The sequence below is a fragment of the Microcaecilia unicolor genome, chromosome 4, assembly GCF_901765095.1.
Source record: "Microcaecilia unicolor chromosome 4, aMicUni1.1, whole genome shotgun sequence".
In the NCBI taxonomy this organism is placed as follows: Eukaryota; Metazoa; Chordata; class Amphibia; order Gymnophiona; family Siphonopidae; genus Microcaecilia; species Microcaecilia unicolor.
The window spans coordinates 202987386-203007094 of record NC_044034.1 but is presented as its reverse complement, the minus strand read 5'-3'; the positions used below and the strand labels follow the sequence as shown (position 1 = coordinate 203007094).

Here is a 19709-nt window from a genome sequence, read left to right as displayed (position 1 = left end):
TGGGGGCTGGGCACCGCCCTCAGGCCTGTAGTCTGTGTTCCCTTTTGCAAAGGCGGACTCAGGTAGCGAGGTTAGCCCAGTGGAACATTTTGTTCTCGGGCTCTTCGTCGGCATCGGCACCGGGGGTATCGAGTGCATCGGCGTCTTCAGCGTCCAGACCTTCAACCTCGGCGGCCAGTGCATCGAGTGCATCGAGGCATCGGCCCTCTGCATCGGCGCCGAGACATCGGACAGCTGCATCGACGTCGGTGGTACCGGGACCTCGTCTGCTGATGTCGTCGGACGGTGGTGCTTCGTCTGGAGTGCAGGTGAGGGCTGTCCATTCCCCTGCTGGTGGCGGTGAGCCTTCGGGTGGGTCTCCCCCTACCCTGAGGGCTCCTGCGGTACAGCCCCCCCGAGACCGACCTTCTTCGATCTCGGCCCCGAGGAAGCGACGGCTGGATTCTACGTCCTCCTCGTCGGTACCGGGAAGCTCCGGTGACATGCTTCGTCCCAAGAAGTCGAAGAAGCATCGTCACTGGTCCCCTTCCCATGTCGGTACCGAGAGCTCTGGGTCGCCAAAGGAGTCGGCACCCAGCAGGCATTGGCACCGAGAGGACCGCTCACCCTCTGTTCAGGAGGTGTCGATGCGCTCCACTCTGGACAGCCCGGAACAGCCTCCACGCCCGGAACAGGTTCTGACGTCGACGCCTGCATCGACCTCCATGCCTTTCTCTGCAGCCGCTCTGAACGAGAGCCTCCGGGCCGTTCTCCCAGAGATTCTGGGAGAGCTGCTGCGCCCTACCCCTCCGGTACCGGCGGTGCTTGCGCCACCGGTACCGTCGAGCGTGGCGCCGGCTGGCCCATCGCCCGAGGTGAGGTCTCCGGAGTCGGTGCCGCGTGCGGTACCAGCTGCCGTCGCCTCCCAGGAAGGCTCCCCGTCTACGTCGGCGGAGGGAGCTTCGCCGATGCGGGCGAGGGAGTCTACCTCTCGACGCCCCCATCGTGGACGTGGCTCCACGGAGTCGAGTCGGGCACGGTTGCAGACACAGGTCCGTGAACTTGTGTCTGACACCGAGGGTGAGGCCTCGTGGGAAGAGGAAGAAGACCCCAGATATTTCTCTGACGAGGAGTCTGAGGGTCTTCCTTCCGATCCCACTCCCTCTCCTGAAAGACAGCTTTCCCCTCCTGAGAGTCTGTCTTTTGCTTCCTTTGTCCGGGAGATGTCTACGACCATCCCCTTCCCGGTGGTTGTGGAGGACGAGCCCAGGGCTGAAATGTTTGAGCTCCTGGACTATCCTTCTCCACCTAAGGAAGCGTCCACTGTTCCCTTGCACCATGTCCTAAAAAAGACATTGCTTGCGGACTGGACCAAGCCTTTAACTAATCCCCACATCCCCAAGAAGATCGAGTCCCAGTACCGGATCCATGGGGACCCAGATCTGATGCGCACCCAGTTGCCTCATGATTCTGGAGTTGTGGATCTGGCCCTAAAGAAGGCTAAGAGTTCTAGGGAGCATGCTTCGGTGCCCCCGGGCAAGGACTCTAGAACCTTAGACTCCTTTGGGAGGAAGGCCTACCATTCTTCTATGCTCGTGGCCAAAATTCAGTCTTACCAGCTCTACACGAGCATACACATGCGGAACAATGTGCGGCAGTTGGCGGGCTTGGTTGATGCGCTCCCCCCTGAGCAAGCCAAGCCATTTCAGGAGGTGGTCAGGCAGCTGAAGGCGTGCAGAAAATTCCTGGCCAGAGGGGTGTATGACACCTTTGATGTTGCGTCCAGGGCCGCTGCTCAAGGTGTGGTGATGCGCAGGCTCTCATGGCTGCGTGCCTCCGACCTGGAGAATAGAATCCAGCAGCGGATTGCGGACTCGCCTTGCCGTGCGGATAACATTTTTGGAGAGAAAGTCGAACAGGTGGTAGAGCAGCTCCACCAGCGGGACACCGCATTCGAGAAGTTCTCCCGCCGGCAGCCTTCAGCCTCTACCTCTACAGGTAGAAGATTTTTTGGGGGAAGGAAGACTGTTCCCTACTCTTCTGGCAAGCGTAGGTACAATCCTCCTTCTCGACAGCCTGCGGCCCAGGCTAAGCCCCAGCGCGTTCGCTCTCGTCAGCAGCGTGCGCCTCAGCAAGGCCCCTCGGCTCCCCAGCAAAAGCAAGGGACGAGCTTTTGACTGGCTCCAGCAGAGCATAGCCGACATCCAAGTGTCAGTGCCGGGCGACCTGCCAGTCGGAGGGAGGTTGAAAGCTTTTCACCAAAGGTGGCCTCTCATAACCTCCGATCAGTGGGTTCTCCAAATAGTCCGGCAAGGATACACCCTCAATTTGGCCTCAAAACCTCCAAATTGTCCACCGGGAGCTCAGTCTTACAGCTTCCAGCACAAGCAGGTACTTGCAGAGGAACTCTCCGCCCTTCTCAGCGCCAATGCGGTCGAGCCCATGCCATCCGGGCAAGAAGGGCTGGGATTCTATTCCAGGTACTTCCTTGTGGAAAAGAAAACAGGGGGGATGCGTCCCATCCTAGACCTAAGGGCCCTGAACAAATATCTCGTAAAAGAAAAGTTCAGGATGCTTTCCCTGGGCACCCTCCTTCCCATGATTCAGGAAAACGATTGGCTATGCTCTCTGGACTTGAAGGATGCCTACACGCACATCCCGATACTGCCAGCTCACAGACAGTATCTGCGATTTCAGCTGGGCACACGTCACTTCCAGTACTGTGTGCTACCCTTTGGGCTCGCCTCTGCGCCCAGGGTGTTCACAAAGTGCTTGGCTGTAGTAGCAGCGGCACTTCGCAGGCTGGGGGTGCACGTGTTCCCATATCTCGACGATTGGCTGGTGAAGAACACGTCCGAGGCAGGAGCCCTGCAGTCCATGCAGATGACTATTCGCCTCCTGGAGCTACTGGGGTTTGTGATAAATTATCCAAAGTCCCATCTTCTCCCAGTGCAGAGACTCGAATTCATAGGAGCTCTGCTGGATTCTCGGACGGCTCGCGCCTATCTCCCAGAGACGAGAGCCAACAACTTGTTGTCCCTCGTCTCGCGGGTGCGAGCGTCCCAGCAGATCACAGCTCGGCAGATGTTGAGATTGCTGGGCCACATGGCCTCCACAGTCCATGTGACTCCCATGGCCCGCCTTCACATGAGATCTGCTCAATGGACCCTAGCTTCCCAGTGGTTCCAGGCTGCTGGGGATCTAGAAGACGTAATCCACCTGTCCACGAGTTTTCTCGAATCCCTGTATTGGTGGACGATTTGGTCCAATTTGACTCTGGGACGTCCTTTCCAAATTCCTCAGCCACAAAAAGTGCTGACCACGGATGCGTCTCTCCTGGGGTGGGGAGCTCATGTCGATGGGCTTCACACCCAAGGAAGCTGGTCCCTCCAGGAACGCGATCTGCAGATCAATCTTCTGGAGTTGCGAGCGATCTGGAATGCTCTGAAGGCTTTCAGAGATCGGCTGTCCCACCAAATTATCCAAATTCAGACAGACAACCAGGTTGCCATGTACTACGTCAACAAGCAGGGGGGCACCGGATCTCGCCCCCTGTGTCAGGAAGCCGTCAGCATGTGGCTCTGGGCTCGCCGTCACGGCATGGTGCTCCAAGCCACATATCTGGCAGGCGTAAACAACAGTCTGGCCGACAGGTTGAGCAGGATTATGCAACCTCACGAGTGGTCGCTCAATTCCCGTGTAGTGCGACAGATCTTCCAGGTGTGGGGCACCCCCTTGGTAGACCTCTTCGCATCTCGAGCCAACCACAAAGTCCCTCAGTTCTGTTCCAGGCTTCAGGCCCACGGCAGACTGGCATCGGATGCCTTCCTCCTGGATTGGGGGGAGGGTCTGCTGTATGCTTATCCTCCCATACCTCTGGTGGGGAAGACTTTGTTGAAACTCAAGCAAGACCGAGGCACCATGATTCTGATTGCTCCGTTTTGGCCGCGTCAGATCTGGTTCCCTCTTCTTCTGGAGTTGTCCTCCGAAGAACCGTGGAGATTGGAGTGTTTTCCGACCCTCATCACCCAGAACAAAGGGGCGCTTCTGCATCCCAACCTCCAGTCTCTGGCTCTCACGGCCTGGGTGTTGAGAGCGTAGACTTTGCTTCTTTGGGTCGGAGGGTGTCTCCCGTGTCTTGCTTGCTTCCAGGAAAGATTCCACTAAGAGGAGTTACTTCTTTCTATGGAGGAGGTTTGCCGTCTGGTGTGACAGCAAGGCCTTAGATCCTCGCTCCTGTCCTACACAGACCCTGCTTGAATACCTTCTGCACTTGTCTGAGTCTGGTCTCAAGACCAACTCTGTAAGGGTTCACCTTAGTGCAATCAGTGCATACCATTACCGTGTGGAAGGTAAGCCGATCTCAGGACAGCCTTTAGTTGTTCGCTTCATGAGAGGTTTGCTTTTGTCAAAGCCCCCTGTCAAGCCTCCTACAGTGTCATGGGATCTCAATGTCGTTCTCACCCAGCTGATGAAACCTCCTTTTGAGCCACTGAATTCCTGCCATCTGAAGTACTTGACCTGGAAGGTCATTTTCTTGGTGGCAGTTACTTCAGCTCGTAGAGTCAGTGAGCTTCAGGCCCTGGTAGCCCAGGCCCCTTACACCAAATTTCATCATAACAGAGTAGTCCTCCGCACTCACCCTAAGTTCTTGCCAAAGGTCGTGTCGGAGTTCCATCTGAACCAGTCAATTGTCTTGCCAACATTCTTTTCCCGTCCTCATTCCTGCCCTGCTGAACGTCAGCTGCACACATTGGACTGCAAGAGAGCATTGGCCTTCTACCTGGAGCGGACACAGCCCAACAGACAGTCCGCCCAATTGTTTGTTTCTTTTGATCCCAATAGGAGGGGAGTGGCTGTGGGGAAACGCACATATCCAATTGGCTAGCAGATTGCATTTCCTTCACTTACGCCCAGGCTGGGCTGGCTCTTGAGGGTTATGTCACGGCTCATAATGTTAGAGCCATGGCAGCGTCGGTAGCCCACTTGAAGTCAGCCACCATTGAAGAGATCTGCAAAGCTGCGACGTGGTCATCTGTCCACACATTCACATCTCATTACTGCCTACAGCAGGATACCCGACGCGACAGTCGGTTCGGGCAGTCAGTTCTTCAGAACCTGTTTGGGCTTTAGGATCCAACTCCACCCCCCGAGGGCCCTGTTTGTTCTGTTCCAGGCTGCACTCTCAGTGAGTTGGTAAATTTTTTAGGTCAATCTCAGTTATGTCCTCGCCGTTGCGAGGCCCAATTGACCATGGTTGTTGTTTTGAGTGAGCCTGGGGGCTAGGGATACCCCATCAGTGAGAACAAGCAGCCTGCTTGTCCTTGGAGAAAGCAAATGCTACATACCTGTAGAAGGTATTCTCCGAGGACAGCAGGCTGATTGTTCTCACAAACCCGCCCGCCTCCCCTTTGGAGTTGTGTCTTCCCTTGTCTTTGTTTTGCTACATATGAGACTGGCCGGCACAAGCCGGTTTCGGGCGGGAAGACGGCCGCGCATGCGCGGTGCGCATTGGCGCGCGAGGACTAGCAAAGGCCTTTGCTAGTGAAGATTCCGATTGGAGGGGCTGCCGTGGACGTCACCCATCAGTGAGAACAATCAGCCTGCTGTCCTCGGAGAATACCTTCTACAGGTATGTAGCATTCGCTCTACTCTACCTATGAAAAGTTATTCCCTTATTATACTTCCTCTGTTTACATCCCTATGCACAAGACAGTGGCATTTTTAAGAATTTAACTTTTTTTTTTACAGTATCTTCCCCACCTACCTATTACAGACCTCCTCCCCAATCCCCAGAGCCGAAGGATCCCACTCCCAGCACATACCTGAAGGCAGCGTACCTGGTGGTCTAGTGGATTCTTTGGGGCAGGAAAGATCCCCAGTCTTTCCTGCCCGCTGCTGGTGCTGACTGTCCTCCTGCCGCATCTTCTTTAAAATGGCTGCTGAGACTTACAAGGGTGGCCTTGCAAGACATCTCCTTCCTTTTTCTTCCCTTCCCTCCATGCTCCATCCATATGTATCTCCTTTCCCTCTCATCCATCCATGTCCAGGTTTTTCCTCCCTCCCGATGCAGGAAAAAAGCTCAGCGTATTCAATTGCACTTCTGTGAAGACTTCACAGAAGTGCAATTGAATACGCTGAGCTTTTTTCCTGCATCGGCAGTGGATTACAATTGTAGTAGAAGCCTTGCTTTCATTCTCTTTGAGCTTAATATTCGTATATCTATATATCGCAAGACTCCTGAAGAAGGCGTCTGTAGCGCCGAAACACGGCTGTGTTGAGTCGAGTGTATATTTAAATAAAGAGATTGTTCCTATCTACGTCGCCTACTGGTGTTGCTCAAGAGTCTACTCCTCCTACTCCCCCTTTCCTCAGATTCTACTTTTCGTAGGAATTTGTGTACCTCCACCCTTGTGGTGGTTTGGCTTGCTTTTCCTCCCTCCCACCATGATCCATGTCCAGCATTTCTCCTCTCCCCTCCATCCATGTTCATCTCCTTCCTCTGTCTGCCCTCTCCTCCATCCATATCTAGAATTTTTACTTCCTCTGTCTTCCCTCCCTCCATTCCATCCATGTCCAGCATTTCTACTCTCTGCCTTCCCCTCCATCCGTGTGCACCTCCTTCCTCTGTCTTTCCTCCCCTCCAACATTTCTCCTCTCTTCCCTGCCCTCCATTCCATCCATGACCAGCATTTCTCCTTGCCCCTCCATCCATGTGCATCTCCTTCCTGTCTTCTCTGTCTGCTCCATCCAGGTTCAGCTTTTCTCCTGCCCTCCCCTCCATCCATCCATGTCCAGCAATTCTCCTCTCTCCCCAGTCCTCCCCTCTCGTCTATGTCCAGCGATTCTCCTCTGCCCCCTGCCCTCTTCTCCCATCCATGTGCAGCTATTGCTCCTTTACTCCCTATCCTCCTCTCCATGCGCAGTGAGTATATTCAAAAGCATGGATTAATGAGACAAAGCCAACATGGATTTAGTGAAGGGAAATCTTGCCTCACCAATCTGGATAAAGGTGAGCTGATTGATATTGTGTATTTTCAGAAGGTGTTTGACAAAGTACCTCATGAAAGACTCCAGAGGAAATTGGAGAGTCATGGAATAGGAGGTACTGTCCTATTGTGGATTAAAAACTGATTAAAAGATAGAACACAAAGAGTAGGGTTAAATGGTCAGTAGTTAGTGGGGTTCCCCAGGGGTCTGTGCTGGGACCGCTGCTTTTTAACATATTTATAAATGACCTAGAGATGGGAGTAACTAGTGAGGTAATTTAAATTTGCTAACAACACAAAGTTATTCAAAGACGTTTTATTGCAGGAGGATTTTGAAAAATTACAAGAAGAACTTATGAGACTGGGAGACTGGGCGTCTAAATGGCAGATGGCGTTTAATGTGAGCAAGTGCAAAGTGATGCATGTGGGAAAGAGGAATCCGAACTATAGCTACGTAATGCAAGGTTCCGCGTTAGGAGTCACCGACCAAGGAACGGATCTCAGTGTCGTTGTTGATGATACATTGAAATGCTCTGCTTAGTGTGATGCAGCGGCTAAGAAAGCAAATAGAATATTAGGTATTATTAGGAAAGGAATGGAAAACAAAAATGAGGACGTTATATCGGTTCATGGTTCGACCGCACCTCGAATATTGTGTTCAATTCTGGTCGCCGCATCTCAAAAAAGATATAGTGGAATTAGAAAATGTACAGAGAAGGGCGACGAAATGATAAAGGGGATGGGACGACTTCCCTATGAGGAAGTCCGCTCCATGGATAAATCCTTCTTATCTGTTCCCTTCTCCACTACTGCCAACTCCAGACTTCGCGCCTTGTGTCTCGCTGCACCCTACGCCTGGAATAAACTTCCTGAGCCCCTTCATCTTGCCCCATCCTTGGCCACCTTTAAATCTAGACTGAAAGCCCACCTCTAACATTGCTTTTGACTCGTAACCACTCGCCTCCACCTACCCTCCTCTCTTCCTTCCCGTTCACATTAATTGATTTGATTTGCTTACTTTATTTATTTTTTGTGTATTAGATTGTAAGCTCTTTGAGCAGGGACTGTCTTTCTTCTATGTTTGTGCAGTGCTGCGTACGCCTTGTAGCGCTATAGAAATTGTTGGATTATTTGTAGTAAATAATTAGCAGATTTTAGTACACACAGCTTCAGCTTTAGAAATGTTAATTTCTTTCTTCATCTCTCTCTCATTCACCCCTGAATAATTCACTGCTGAGTCACTTTAAAGTTGAAGTAACAAAACATCTGTTTACTCACAGTTTGTAGTTAGATTATAATCAGACAGGCATATATATACATATTACTATACATTTGTATTATCAGCTCCTTCCATGTGCTTAGATGGTAATGGATGCTCACACCACCATAGATCCTCTCAGGTTAGGAGAGATCATGAGCTCCATGTGCTCCATGTGCTGCATGTGCTGTGTCTAACCCCCACAGGAAGTTGCATAGCTGTGTGACCTCTCTAAGTAATTCACATCAGAGGTCACAGAGTAATCACAGAGAAATAATAGGTGACAGGCAATGCATGTAAAATACAATTACATTCCAACAAACCCCTTCTCATGCATAACTGTCATGCAATTATTTATTCATACAAAGTCCAAGCTTTATACGCAGATTCACAAAATGTTCTCTGGGTAACGGTTTGGTCATGATGTCAGCTGTCATCTCACTGGTGTGACAATAGTGTAGACTGATGACCCCTTCTTTCACCAACTCTCGCACGTTGTGGTATTTCGTTGCGATGTGCTTGGTGCGTGACTGAACCTTGTCATTCTGTGACAGTCGGATGCAGCTCTGATTATCTTCCATTATCTGGATTGGTCTCTTTTCAGCTATTCCGAAATCCAGCAAAAGTTTTTCTGCTTCTGGCTTAGAAGATAAGAACCATCATTTTGTTTCTCAATTTCTATACCAAGATAGTATGACACATTACCCAGTTCTTTTATCTCAACATTGAGGTTTAAACATTTTACAATATCCTTGTACTCTTGCTCACTTTTGCTTGCAATGAGCAGATCATCAACAAAAGCTAAAATGTATGCATATTGTCCATTTGTGCACCTAGTGTACAAGCATTTATCTGCTTCACCTTGCTTAAATCCTAAATTGGTCAATATTTCATGCAATTTATCATTCCAACATTTTGCACTTTGCTTTAATCCATAAAGACCTTTGTTTAATTTACACACTAGCTGTCTTTGTTTTGTATTTATGAAACCTGTTGGTTGTTCCATGTACAAGTCTTCAGTTATATCTCCATGAAGAAATGCTGTTTTCACATCAATGTGTTTGACTTGCATGCCTTTTGAGACTGCAATGCTCAGAAGTGTTCTTATTGTCGTGTGTTTCACTACAGGTGCAAACACTTCATCAAAATCTTCTCCATATTTTTGAAGATATCCCTTTGCGACTAATCTTGCTTTATACCTTTCCACTTTTCCTTGTGCATTCCTTTTTAACTTGAATACCCATTTGCATCCTATAGCTTTCTTGCCAGGAGGTAATTTTGTAAGAATCCAAGTATTATTTTTATCCAATGCATCAATTTCTTCTTGTGCAGCTTTATGCCATTCAGCAGCTTCTTCTGCTGGCATTTTCTCAATCTCATCCCATGTTAAGGGCTCTTGAGCTTCTGCTGACTTTGTTAGGTAAGACAGTCTTGGGGGTGGAACACCTTTGTTTTCCCTGGATGAGCGTCTGACAACAGGTTGGTCTGACCTTTCCGCATCCTCTAAATCTGAGAGTTCTTCTCCAATTGATTCCCCTTCTCCAACTGTACTGTCTTCTTCAATGATCCTTTCTGTGTCTGCTTCCTCTGCCTGTTCCTCGTTAGATACAGGTGAGTTGCTTTCAGACATCTGCCTTGGTATGGCATTTATATACACTGGCATGTCTATTATGGTTCTAGTTTCATATTCTGGATGATAAGGCTCATCTGGGATAATCCAGCCTTTATCAACCCTTTTGTTTTCATCAAAATATGTAACATGTCTTATGCCAACAATGCCAGTTTTCAGATTCAAAATTCTATATCCTTTGTGTCCTGGAGCATAGCCAACTAAAATGCCCCTTTCTGTTGTGGAATCCAGCTTATGCCTTCTTTGCTTTGGTATATGAGCATATGCTGTACTTCCAAATGTTCTTATGTGTGACAGGTTTGGCTTCCTACCATGCCATGTCTCATGTGGTGTGCGCTCAGCGCCTTTAGTTGGCATTCTGTTTTGTAGGTACACTGCTGTGAGAATGGCTTCCCCCCATAGTCTTTTAGGGAGATTGCTATCTGACAGCATACATCTGGTCATTTCCACAAGTGACCTAAATTTTCTCTCTGCAACAGAATTTTGCTCTGGTGTATAAGCTACTGTTGTGATATGCTGAATGCCTTCTTGTTCTAGAAATGTGCGCATGCTTTGTGAAGTGAACTCACCACCATTGTCGGTCTGAAGAACCTTTGGTTTTCTTTCAAATTTATTGCCCACCATGGCTACGTATTTCTTCAGCATGTCTGTGACTTGACTTTTTTCTTTCAGCAAATAGGCCACACAATATCTAGAGAAATCATCCAAGAATATTAGCACAAATCTGTTATTTCCCAATGATGGGATATTAAACGGTCCACATAAGTCACTGTGTATTAAGTCCAGTACTTTATTACTCCTATTTCCTGTGTATGCAGGAAATGAGGGTCTCACACCTTTTTGAGTAACACAGTCTATGCATTTCTCCATTTTACCAGCATCTGCACTTATCTGAATGCCGGTGGCCTGTTGCTTACTGTGAAGATCCTGGATCACCTTAGAATCACGATGTCCCAGGCGGCGGTGCCAGATTTCCAGACTACATTTACCATCATTCTTCCTTACTTGCGCCATATGTGAGGCTTCACCTGAAATGTTCAGCTTATAAACATCATTATGCATAAAAGCTTCAGCATACACTTCATCATTTTTAGAGATTGTGCACTTACTGTTTTCAAAATGAATCACAAATCCCTTCTTATCTAATGTAGATACACTAAGCATATTACAAACTGCTTGGGGAATATACAAGACATCACTTACAGGAATTTCTGTAACTTCATTAGACACTTTGCATTTTAAGAATCCAATACCTTTTGCTTGGATCTTAGCAGTCCCTGCGTTTGCAGTTTTAAGAATACCTTCCTCTGGACACATTTCCTGAAAGAAATCCTTACAATTGGTTAAATGGCATGTGCTCCCTGAATCCAAAATCCAAGTACTTTCATTTGAATTATTATTTACCATAGTCAAAGATTTTTCTGCCATTAGAAAGCCCTTGTGTTTATCTTTGTCCTTCATACATTTCCTGGTTTGAAAATTCTTTAGTTCCATTGGCTTAGGTGAGCTAGAGGGAGTGTTTTGTGTTTCCTTACACCATTTAGATACATGTCCCTCCTTTCCACATGAGTAGCAAATCAGCTTGCCCTTGGGTGGAGTTTTCCCATAGCTCCGCCTTCCTCTGTTCTTTGCCAAGAAATTTGTTTCATTTCTCTCTGACTGACTTTGAGAACACATCTCCTCAGAATCATTTATTATGCATTCCTGCCTTAGTTTTGATGTTGCCTGTTCAAAAGATTGCCCTTCAATGGCCTCATTTACAGACCTAAAAACATCAAACTTCTTTGATAGTGAGGTAAAAAGAAATGCTCTTTTCAATGCATCACACATGGGAATTCCAGAAAGTTCTAACTTTTGAAATGAAGACATAAGATGCATAATGTGATCATTACATTTACTTTTATCCCTTAATTTGGTTTCATTCAACTCTGCTAACCAAATTGGTTGCTGCTTTGCATATGTAGTTGCATACATAGTTCTCAGTTTATATAAAATGTCCTTTGGTGTATCTTTTCCCTCCACTAATATGGCTTGTTTCTCTGAGAGAGCTTCCAAAAGCATGCACTTCACATAATAGTTTGCATTGTCCCATTCAGCCATATTTTCAGCTGTTCTGTCTTGGTCTAAGCATATATCTAATCTTTTTGCTCGAAGGAGACATATGAATCTTAGTTCCCACTGCTGATAATTAAACTCATTTAATTTAGGCACCTTGAGAGAATAGAACAATGGTGAATTTCTTCCCTCAGCCATTTTCTTAGCCTTCTGTCTGCTGTGTGGGGGGAGAGAGAGACAGACTGAATCTTTCCTTTAAAACTTAAGAGAAAAATGTGGCCTTTTTTTCTGCCTGGTAATATTTCTCTTCTTTTTCAATTCCTGGCCCCTGGGCCCATAACCCTTTTGTTGGATTATTTGTAGTAAATAATTAGCAGATTTTAGTACACACAGCTTCAGCTTTAGAAATGTTAATTTCTTTCTTCATCTCTCTCTCATTCACCCCTGAATAATTCACTGCTGAGTCACTTTAAAGTTGAAGTAACAAAACATCTGTTTACTCACAGTTTGTAGTTAGATTATAATCAGACAGGCATATATATACATATTACTATACATTTGTATTATCAGCTCCTTCCATGTGCTTAGATGGTAATGGATGCTCACACCACCATAGATCCTCTCAGGTTAGGAGAGATCATGAGCTCCATGTGCTCCATGTGCTGCATGTGCTGTGTCTAACCCCCACAGGAAGTTGCATAGCTGTGTGACCTCTCTAAGTAATTCACATCAGAGGTCACAGAGTAATCACAGAGAAATAATAGGTGACAGGCAATGCATGTAAAATACAATTACATTCCAACAGAAATGCTAAATAGTAGTAGAAAAACTGAAGCATCTAGGGCTCTTCAGCTTGGAGAAGACGGCTGAGGGGAGATATGAAAGAGGTCTATAAAATAATGAGTGGAGTGGAACGGGTATAAGTAAATCGTTTGTTTTACTCTTTCCAAAAATACTAGAACTAGGTGGCATGCAATTAAGCTACAAAGTAGTAAATTTAATATGAATTGGAGAAAATCTTTCTTCACTCAATGTGTAATTAAACTCTGGCATTCGTTGCCAGAGAATGTGATAATGGTGGTTAGCTTAGCGAGGTTTAAAAAGGGTCTGGATGGCTTCCTAAAGGAAAAGTCCATAGACTTGGGAAATTGACTTGGGAAAATCCACTGCTTATTTCTGGGATAAGCATCATAAAATGTATTGAGCTTTTCTGGGATCTGGCCAGGTATTTGTGACCTGGATTGGCCACTGTTGGAAACAGGCTACTGGGCTTGATGGACCTTTGGTCTGTCCCAGTGTGGCAATACTTATGTACTTATGACTGTTAAAAGTCGACTGCCATAAAAAATGACCTCTCTCATCTTCTATGAAGTTCCAGTAAATTAATTTGCCCTGTGGAAAAATGGATTTTTGCAAGTAGTGATACTTTTTGTCAATGCTGATATAAGAAGTATCCAAAAATAAGATTGTACATGGGTTTTCAAGACCATAATATTCAGACACAAAGGAGGTCTGTGTCTTTTTCTGTAGACAAACTTTATGCTGGGTCTTTAAAAAATAGTATCACACAACATGAGTATGATCAGATTCTGAGTGTGAAAACTTTAGAGGAAAGTTGTGATGTTGTTTCCTCATATACTGCTGTTATTTTGCCATGGGAAAGAGATCCGTCTCCTTTACAAGGTAATATTCAAACTGTTCACACTGAAACTAAGTCTGCAGATGCTTCTGCTTTAGAACTTGTGAAATCTAAGTTTTTCTGCAGATACTTTTTATACTTATCAATTTGGAAATGCAATTTACACATGAATTTTTTTCATCTGCTGACCTAAGCATGCTCCTGGGAATGCCTTCTCTCAGTGTGGTTAAAAGCACTTGGGTTTTGAAAGAGACACATTGAGGGAGGAGGATTTTCAACAACCGGTTAAGATAGATAAAGTTTGAACATTCCATCTTGTTGGGTAAACGAATAGACATGTGTTTGTGTGATTGTGGTAAAGGGTTCTGGAAGAGACCCACCCATATTAGTAAATAGATACACTGTTCTGGCAGATGTTTCTTCAGATCTGTGATGCAGTGTATTGTTTCTTGAAAAAACAAATGAAACTCCACTAGATATGTGCACAGTATTTCAAACCCTTAATTATACAGTTCATTTAACCTGCTATGCTTTGAAACTTCATACAAACAAACTTTGTGTTTTAGGAGGAAAAAGCCTCAGACTTTTGCAGGTGTCTTAAAAACTTTCATCTGTCTGCTTCTGTCATTGGCTTAGAAAATCTCCACATTTTTAATCATTTTTAATTATTTTCTAATAAATGGAAACTTAGCTTGTCAACTCTGCTGAAAAAATACCCCAACATTGGCCACCATTTCGCGGTGCCTCAACCACTGCTTCAGAGGGTAAAGAATTTTAAATCCAGCACCCCAGAGAAAACATATCTAGTGATGTTTCATTTGTTTTTGTTTTTTTATATACTTCATTCCTCATCTGAGATTTTTGTGTATTGTTTCTTATACCTATTTCATGTGACTTACTTTGAAATATTGATGCTTATGCTATGTGAAGTCACCACTTCAGTTTGTGTTGTTTTATTTTAAAAAGTAATATTTCTGATTATGTTGAAGGTTTGAAGGACATACCCTTGAATAAATTGCATTTTCATTTTCATTTGACAGTGCTTTAAACACCCTGAGTCAGTACCAATCTGGTCCAGCTCGCAATCTGATCAATGTACTCTTTAGCCATTCCATCCCCAGCCCTCCAGTGGTGACAGGTGAGAAACATGCTTGGCTTACTTCACTGGATGTGGGTCATTATGAATGACATATGTATGACATGTTTGTTGTTTTTTTTGTTGTTTTGTTACATTTGTACCCCGCGCTTTCCCACTCATGGCAGGCTCAATGCGGCTTACATGGGGCAATGGAGGGTTAAGTGTCTTGCCCAGAGTCACAAGGAGCTGCCTGTGCCTGAAGTGGGAATCAAACTCAGTTCCTCAGTTCCACAGGACCAAAGTCCACCACCCTAACCACTAGGCCGCTCCTCCACATAAGCATCTATGGAGTTTTTGTGATGTGGTGGCACTGAACAACATTTCTTTTCCCCTTCTCATCCTTGAACTAGAAAAAAATTAGGTGTTGAAGATGTTATAATTGTAGACCAAACCAGATTTCTCTTAACAGTTATTCAAGATCTGTGTGTCGTTTGTGAGTTTGTACTGGTCTACGGTGAGAAATTAAGTCTTTCAGATCAAGCCATAGATCTTGCTAGTTATATAGGCTGTTTAGCTCCTCAGGTTTTATAGCCGTAGTGCATTTTATTGAATTTATATTCAAGAAATAGTAACCAACATACATGGTTAACTGTGTCTCAGTAAAACCAACACCAAAGAATTCCCGTAGGCAGAAGAACAACGGACTTTGGGATATATTACAGCTGATATTCAGAGGGATTTAATTGGACAGGAAAGGCTCTGGCCTGGATGATCCACCTGCCCATCATCATTGATAGTGAATGGCATTTATCTGGAGATTGCCACGGCTTTGCTTAGTGCCAGGGCAGTCCAGGGGCAGAGTTGGCACAAATCCGGAAGTTATCCGGACACCCCTGAAAGTTATCTAACCACTGCCACTAAATATCAGCCATGTAAGACTACAGAAATAGTTGTTCTAATTATGGCACCTGATAACTTTGACAGCTACCCAAAACCAAGATTCATGCTGGTACACTGAATATGCAGGTCTAATTCAGCCTACATAAGTAGGGCAGAGCAGGGCTGAATTCTACTCAATCCAGAAGAGGTGCTGTGAGAACAGTTCCAGAGAAGGAGAGATCTTCATTGCTAAGAATTTGCTGGGAAATTGTTTTTAAACTTGGGGAAAGGTAGACTTAGAATTAAATGGGTAACCTTAGGGATCTTACTTGTGAGTTACTCTGCTCACTTAGTAATGGAGTTTGAGGAATAGTTGTTGTTTTTTTTTTTTTTTAGCTTATAAAGTCTCTGTTACCTTTCCATAGGCTAGTATTTAAGGGGACTTTATTTTACAGTTTCTATAGTATCAGTATAAAGCACAGGAAGCCTCAGTTTAGACTTTAATTCCTACCATCCCCTGGCCTCTGATTTATTAGCCCTTGAACCAGTTAGGAGGCTACAAATTTAATTAAGGCATCTCTATCAACCAGTAATGAGCTCTTAGAAATACAGTCTACTTAGATCCACAGAGGATGACCTACTAATAACATTAAACAATAGTAATAAAAACTAAATATTAGCATAGCATATAAATAGAAATCTTAGTTTATATATTTCCACTCCATTAATAATTAAGAAATCACCAATAAACAGCGAGGTGGGGGCTATCCAGTCTTTTGCACTGTGCCACATATTTGATTATCTCCCAGTAGGTGAGAAGTCATATGTGTGTACTAGGTGCAAAGAGCTTCTAGCACTTGGTGAATGGGTCCGATCTCTGGAGACTAGAATAGCAGACCTGGAGGAGCTGAGGCAGTGATGTTTATAGAGGAAGCCTACAGGGACATAGTAGAGAAGTCCCACCCAGTTTGGCAGCCTCAGAGGACAAAGGTCTCCTAAAGGGAGATCATTAATGTGGAGAGGCAGGAAATGATCCTATCGCCAGGGCCTGCCCTCCAGGGGGTGCAACACCTTCTCGCTCCAAAGATTTGTCTCCTGCTCAGGAGGGAAGGGTTAGGACTGCCATTGTAGTTGGAGATTTGATCATTAGGAATGTAAATAGCTGGGTGGCTGGTGGACATGAGGATCACTTGCCTGCCTGACAAAGCCAACAAGGATTTAATCAAGGGGAAATCTTGTCTCACCAATCTACTACATTTCTTTGAAGAGGTGAATAAGCATGTGGATAAAGGTGAATGGTCGATATTGTCTATCTAGATTTTGGCATTTGACAGTGTACCTCATGAAAGACTCGTGAGGAAATTAGAAAGTCATAGGATAGGAGACAGTGTCCTATTGTGGACTAAAAACCAGTTAAAAGATAGAAAACAGAGAGTAGGGTTAAATGGTCAATATTCTGAATGGAGAAAGGGAAAAGAAAGGGAAATGGGACTTGATATACCGCCTTTCTGAGGTTTTTGCAACTACATTCAAAGCGGTTTACATATATTCAGGTACTTATTTTGTACCAGGAGCAATGGAGGTTTAAGTGACTTGCCCAGCTGCAGTGGGAATCGAACTCAGGATCAAAGTCCACTGCACTAACCACTAGGCTACGGTATTCCCCGGAGATCTGTGCTGGGACCGCTGCTTTGGGAATAACTAATGAGGTAATTAAATTTGCTGATGACACAAAGCTATTCAAAGTTGTGAAATCGCAAGAAGAGACTGGGCATCCAAATGGCAGATGATATTTAATTTGAGCAAGTACAAAGTGATGTATGTGCATAAGTACATAAGTATTGCCATACTGGGAAAGACCAAAGCTCCATCAAGCCCAGCATCCTGTTTTCAACAGTGGCCAATCCAGGTCAGAACTACCTGGCAGGATCCCCAAAATGTACAAAACATTCTATACTGCTTATCCTAGAAATAGTGGGTTTTCACCAAGTCCATTTAATAATGGTCTATGGACTTTTCCTTTAGGAAGCTGTCCAAACCTTTTTTAAACTCTGCTAAGCTAACCGTCTTTACCACATTCTCTGGCAACGAATTCCAGATAATTACACGTTGAGTGACGAAAAGCTTTCTCCGATTCGTTTTAAATTTACTACATTGTAGCTTCATCACATGCCCCCTAGTCCTAGTATTTTTGGAAAGCGTAAACAGACGCTTCACATCTACCCGTTCAATTCCACTCATTATTTTATAGGCCTCTATCATATCTCCCCTCAGCCGGCTTTTCTCCAAGCTGAAGAGCCCTAGCTGCTTTAGCCTTTCCTCATATGGAAGTCGTCCCATCCCCTTTATCATTTTCGTCGCCTTTCTCTGTACCTTTTCTAATACCACTATATCTTTTTTGAGATGCGGCGACCAGAATTGAACACATTATTCGAGGTGCGGTCGCACCATGGAGCGATATAACGTCCTCACTTTTGTTTTCCATTTCTTTCCTAATAATACCTAATATTCTATTTGCTTTCTTAGCTGCTGCTGCATCACACTGAACAGAGTATTTCAATGTATCATCAACAACAACACTGAGATCCGTTCCTTGGTCAGTGACTCCTAACGCGGAACTTTGCATTATGTAGCTATAGTTCGGGTTCCTCTTTCCCACATGCATCACTTTGCACTTGCTCACATTTAACGTCATCTGCCATTTAGACGCCTAGTCTCCCAGTCTCGTAAGTTCTTCTTGTAATTTTTCAAAATCCTCCTGCAGTAAAACGTCTTTGAATAACTTTGTGTCGTCAGCAAATTTAATTACCTCACTAGTTACTCCCATCTCTAGGTCATTTATAAATATGTTAAAAAGCAGCGGTCCCAGCACTGAAAAATGAGCTTGCAGAGCTATTGTTAGAAATATGTCATTTATCCTTAAAATCGAGTGTGGTACCGGAAGACTGGAGGTTGGCCAATGTAACGCCGATTTTTAAAAAAGGTTCCAGAGGAGATACGGGAAATTATAGACCGGTGAGTCTGAAGTCGGTGCCGGGCAAAATGGTAGAGAAGAGACTATTATTAAGAACAAAATTACAGAGCATATTCAAAAGCATGGATTAATGAGGTTTCTGTGGAACTTTGGAAGGCTAAGTGCTTTGAAAATGAGCCCCAAAGTCAACATGAATTTAGTGAAGGGAAATCTTGCCTCACCCCTTTGAAGGGGTGAACAAACATATGGATAAAGGGGAGCCGGTTGATACTGTGTATCTGGATTTTCAGAAGGCGTTTGACAAAGTACCTCATGGAAGACTCCAGTGGAAACTGGAGAGTCATGGGATCGGAGGTAGTGTTCTATTGTGGATTAAAAACTGGTTAAAAGAAAACAGAGTAGAGTTAAATGGTCATTATTCTTAATGGAGAAGGGTACTTAGTGGGGTTCCCCAGGGGTCTGTGCTGGGACTGCTGATTTTTAACGTATTTATAAATGACGTAGAGATGGGAGTAACTAGTGAGGTAATTAAATTTGCTGATGACACAAAGTTATTCAAAGTCATTAAATCGCGGGAGGGTTGTGAAAAATTACAAGAGGACCTTACGAGACTGGGAGACTGGGCGTCTAAATGGCTCATGACGTTTAATGTGAGCAAGTGCAAAGTGATGCATGTGGGAAAGAGAAACCCGAATTATAGCTACATCATGCAAGGTTCCACGTTAGGAGTCACGGACCAAGAAAGGGATGTAGGTGTCGTTATTGATGATACGTTGAAACCTTCTGCTCAGTATGCTGCTGCGGCTAAGAAAGCCAATAGAATGTTAGGTATTATTAGGAAAGGAATGGAAAACAAAAATGAGGATGTTATAATGCCTTTGTATCGCTCCATGGTGCGACCGCACCTCGAATATTGTGTTCAATTCTGATCGCCGTATCTCAAAAAAGATATAGTGGAATTAGAAAAGGTGCAGAGAAGGGCGATGAAAATGATAAAGGGGATGAGATGACTTCCCTAAGAGGAAAGGCTAAAGCGGCTAGGGCTCTTCAGCTTGGAGAAAAGGCGGCTGAGGGGAGATATGATAGAAGTCTATAAAATAATGAGTGGAGTTGAACGGGTAGATGTGAAGCGTCTGTTCACGCTTTCCAAAAATACTAGGACTAGGGGGCATGCGATGAAACTACAATGTAGTAAATTTTAAAATGAATCGGAGAAAGCTTTTCTTCA

The 19709-nt window shown here is 45.0% G+C and overlaps 1 protein-coding gene across 1 annotated transcript in view; it reads left to right on the top strand.

Moving 5' to 3' along the window:
• Positions 1-19709, top strand: part of IGHMBP2 (immunoglobulin mu DNA binding protein 2) — a 237282-nt gene that overhangs the window by 38057 nt on the left and 179516 nt on the right. The window contains exon 4 of the mRNA XM_030201132.1: positions 14591-14688. Within this exon, the coding sequence (XP_030056992.1) occupies positions 14591-14688 (98 nt within the window). The remainder of the gene's footprint in view (positions 1-14590; positions 14689-19709) is intronic.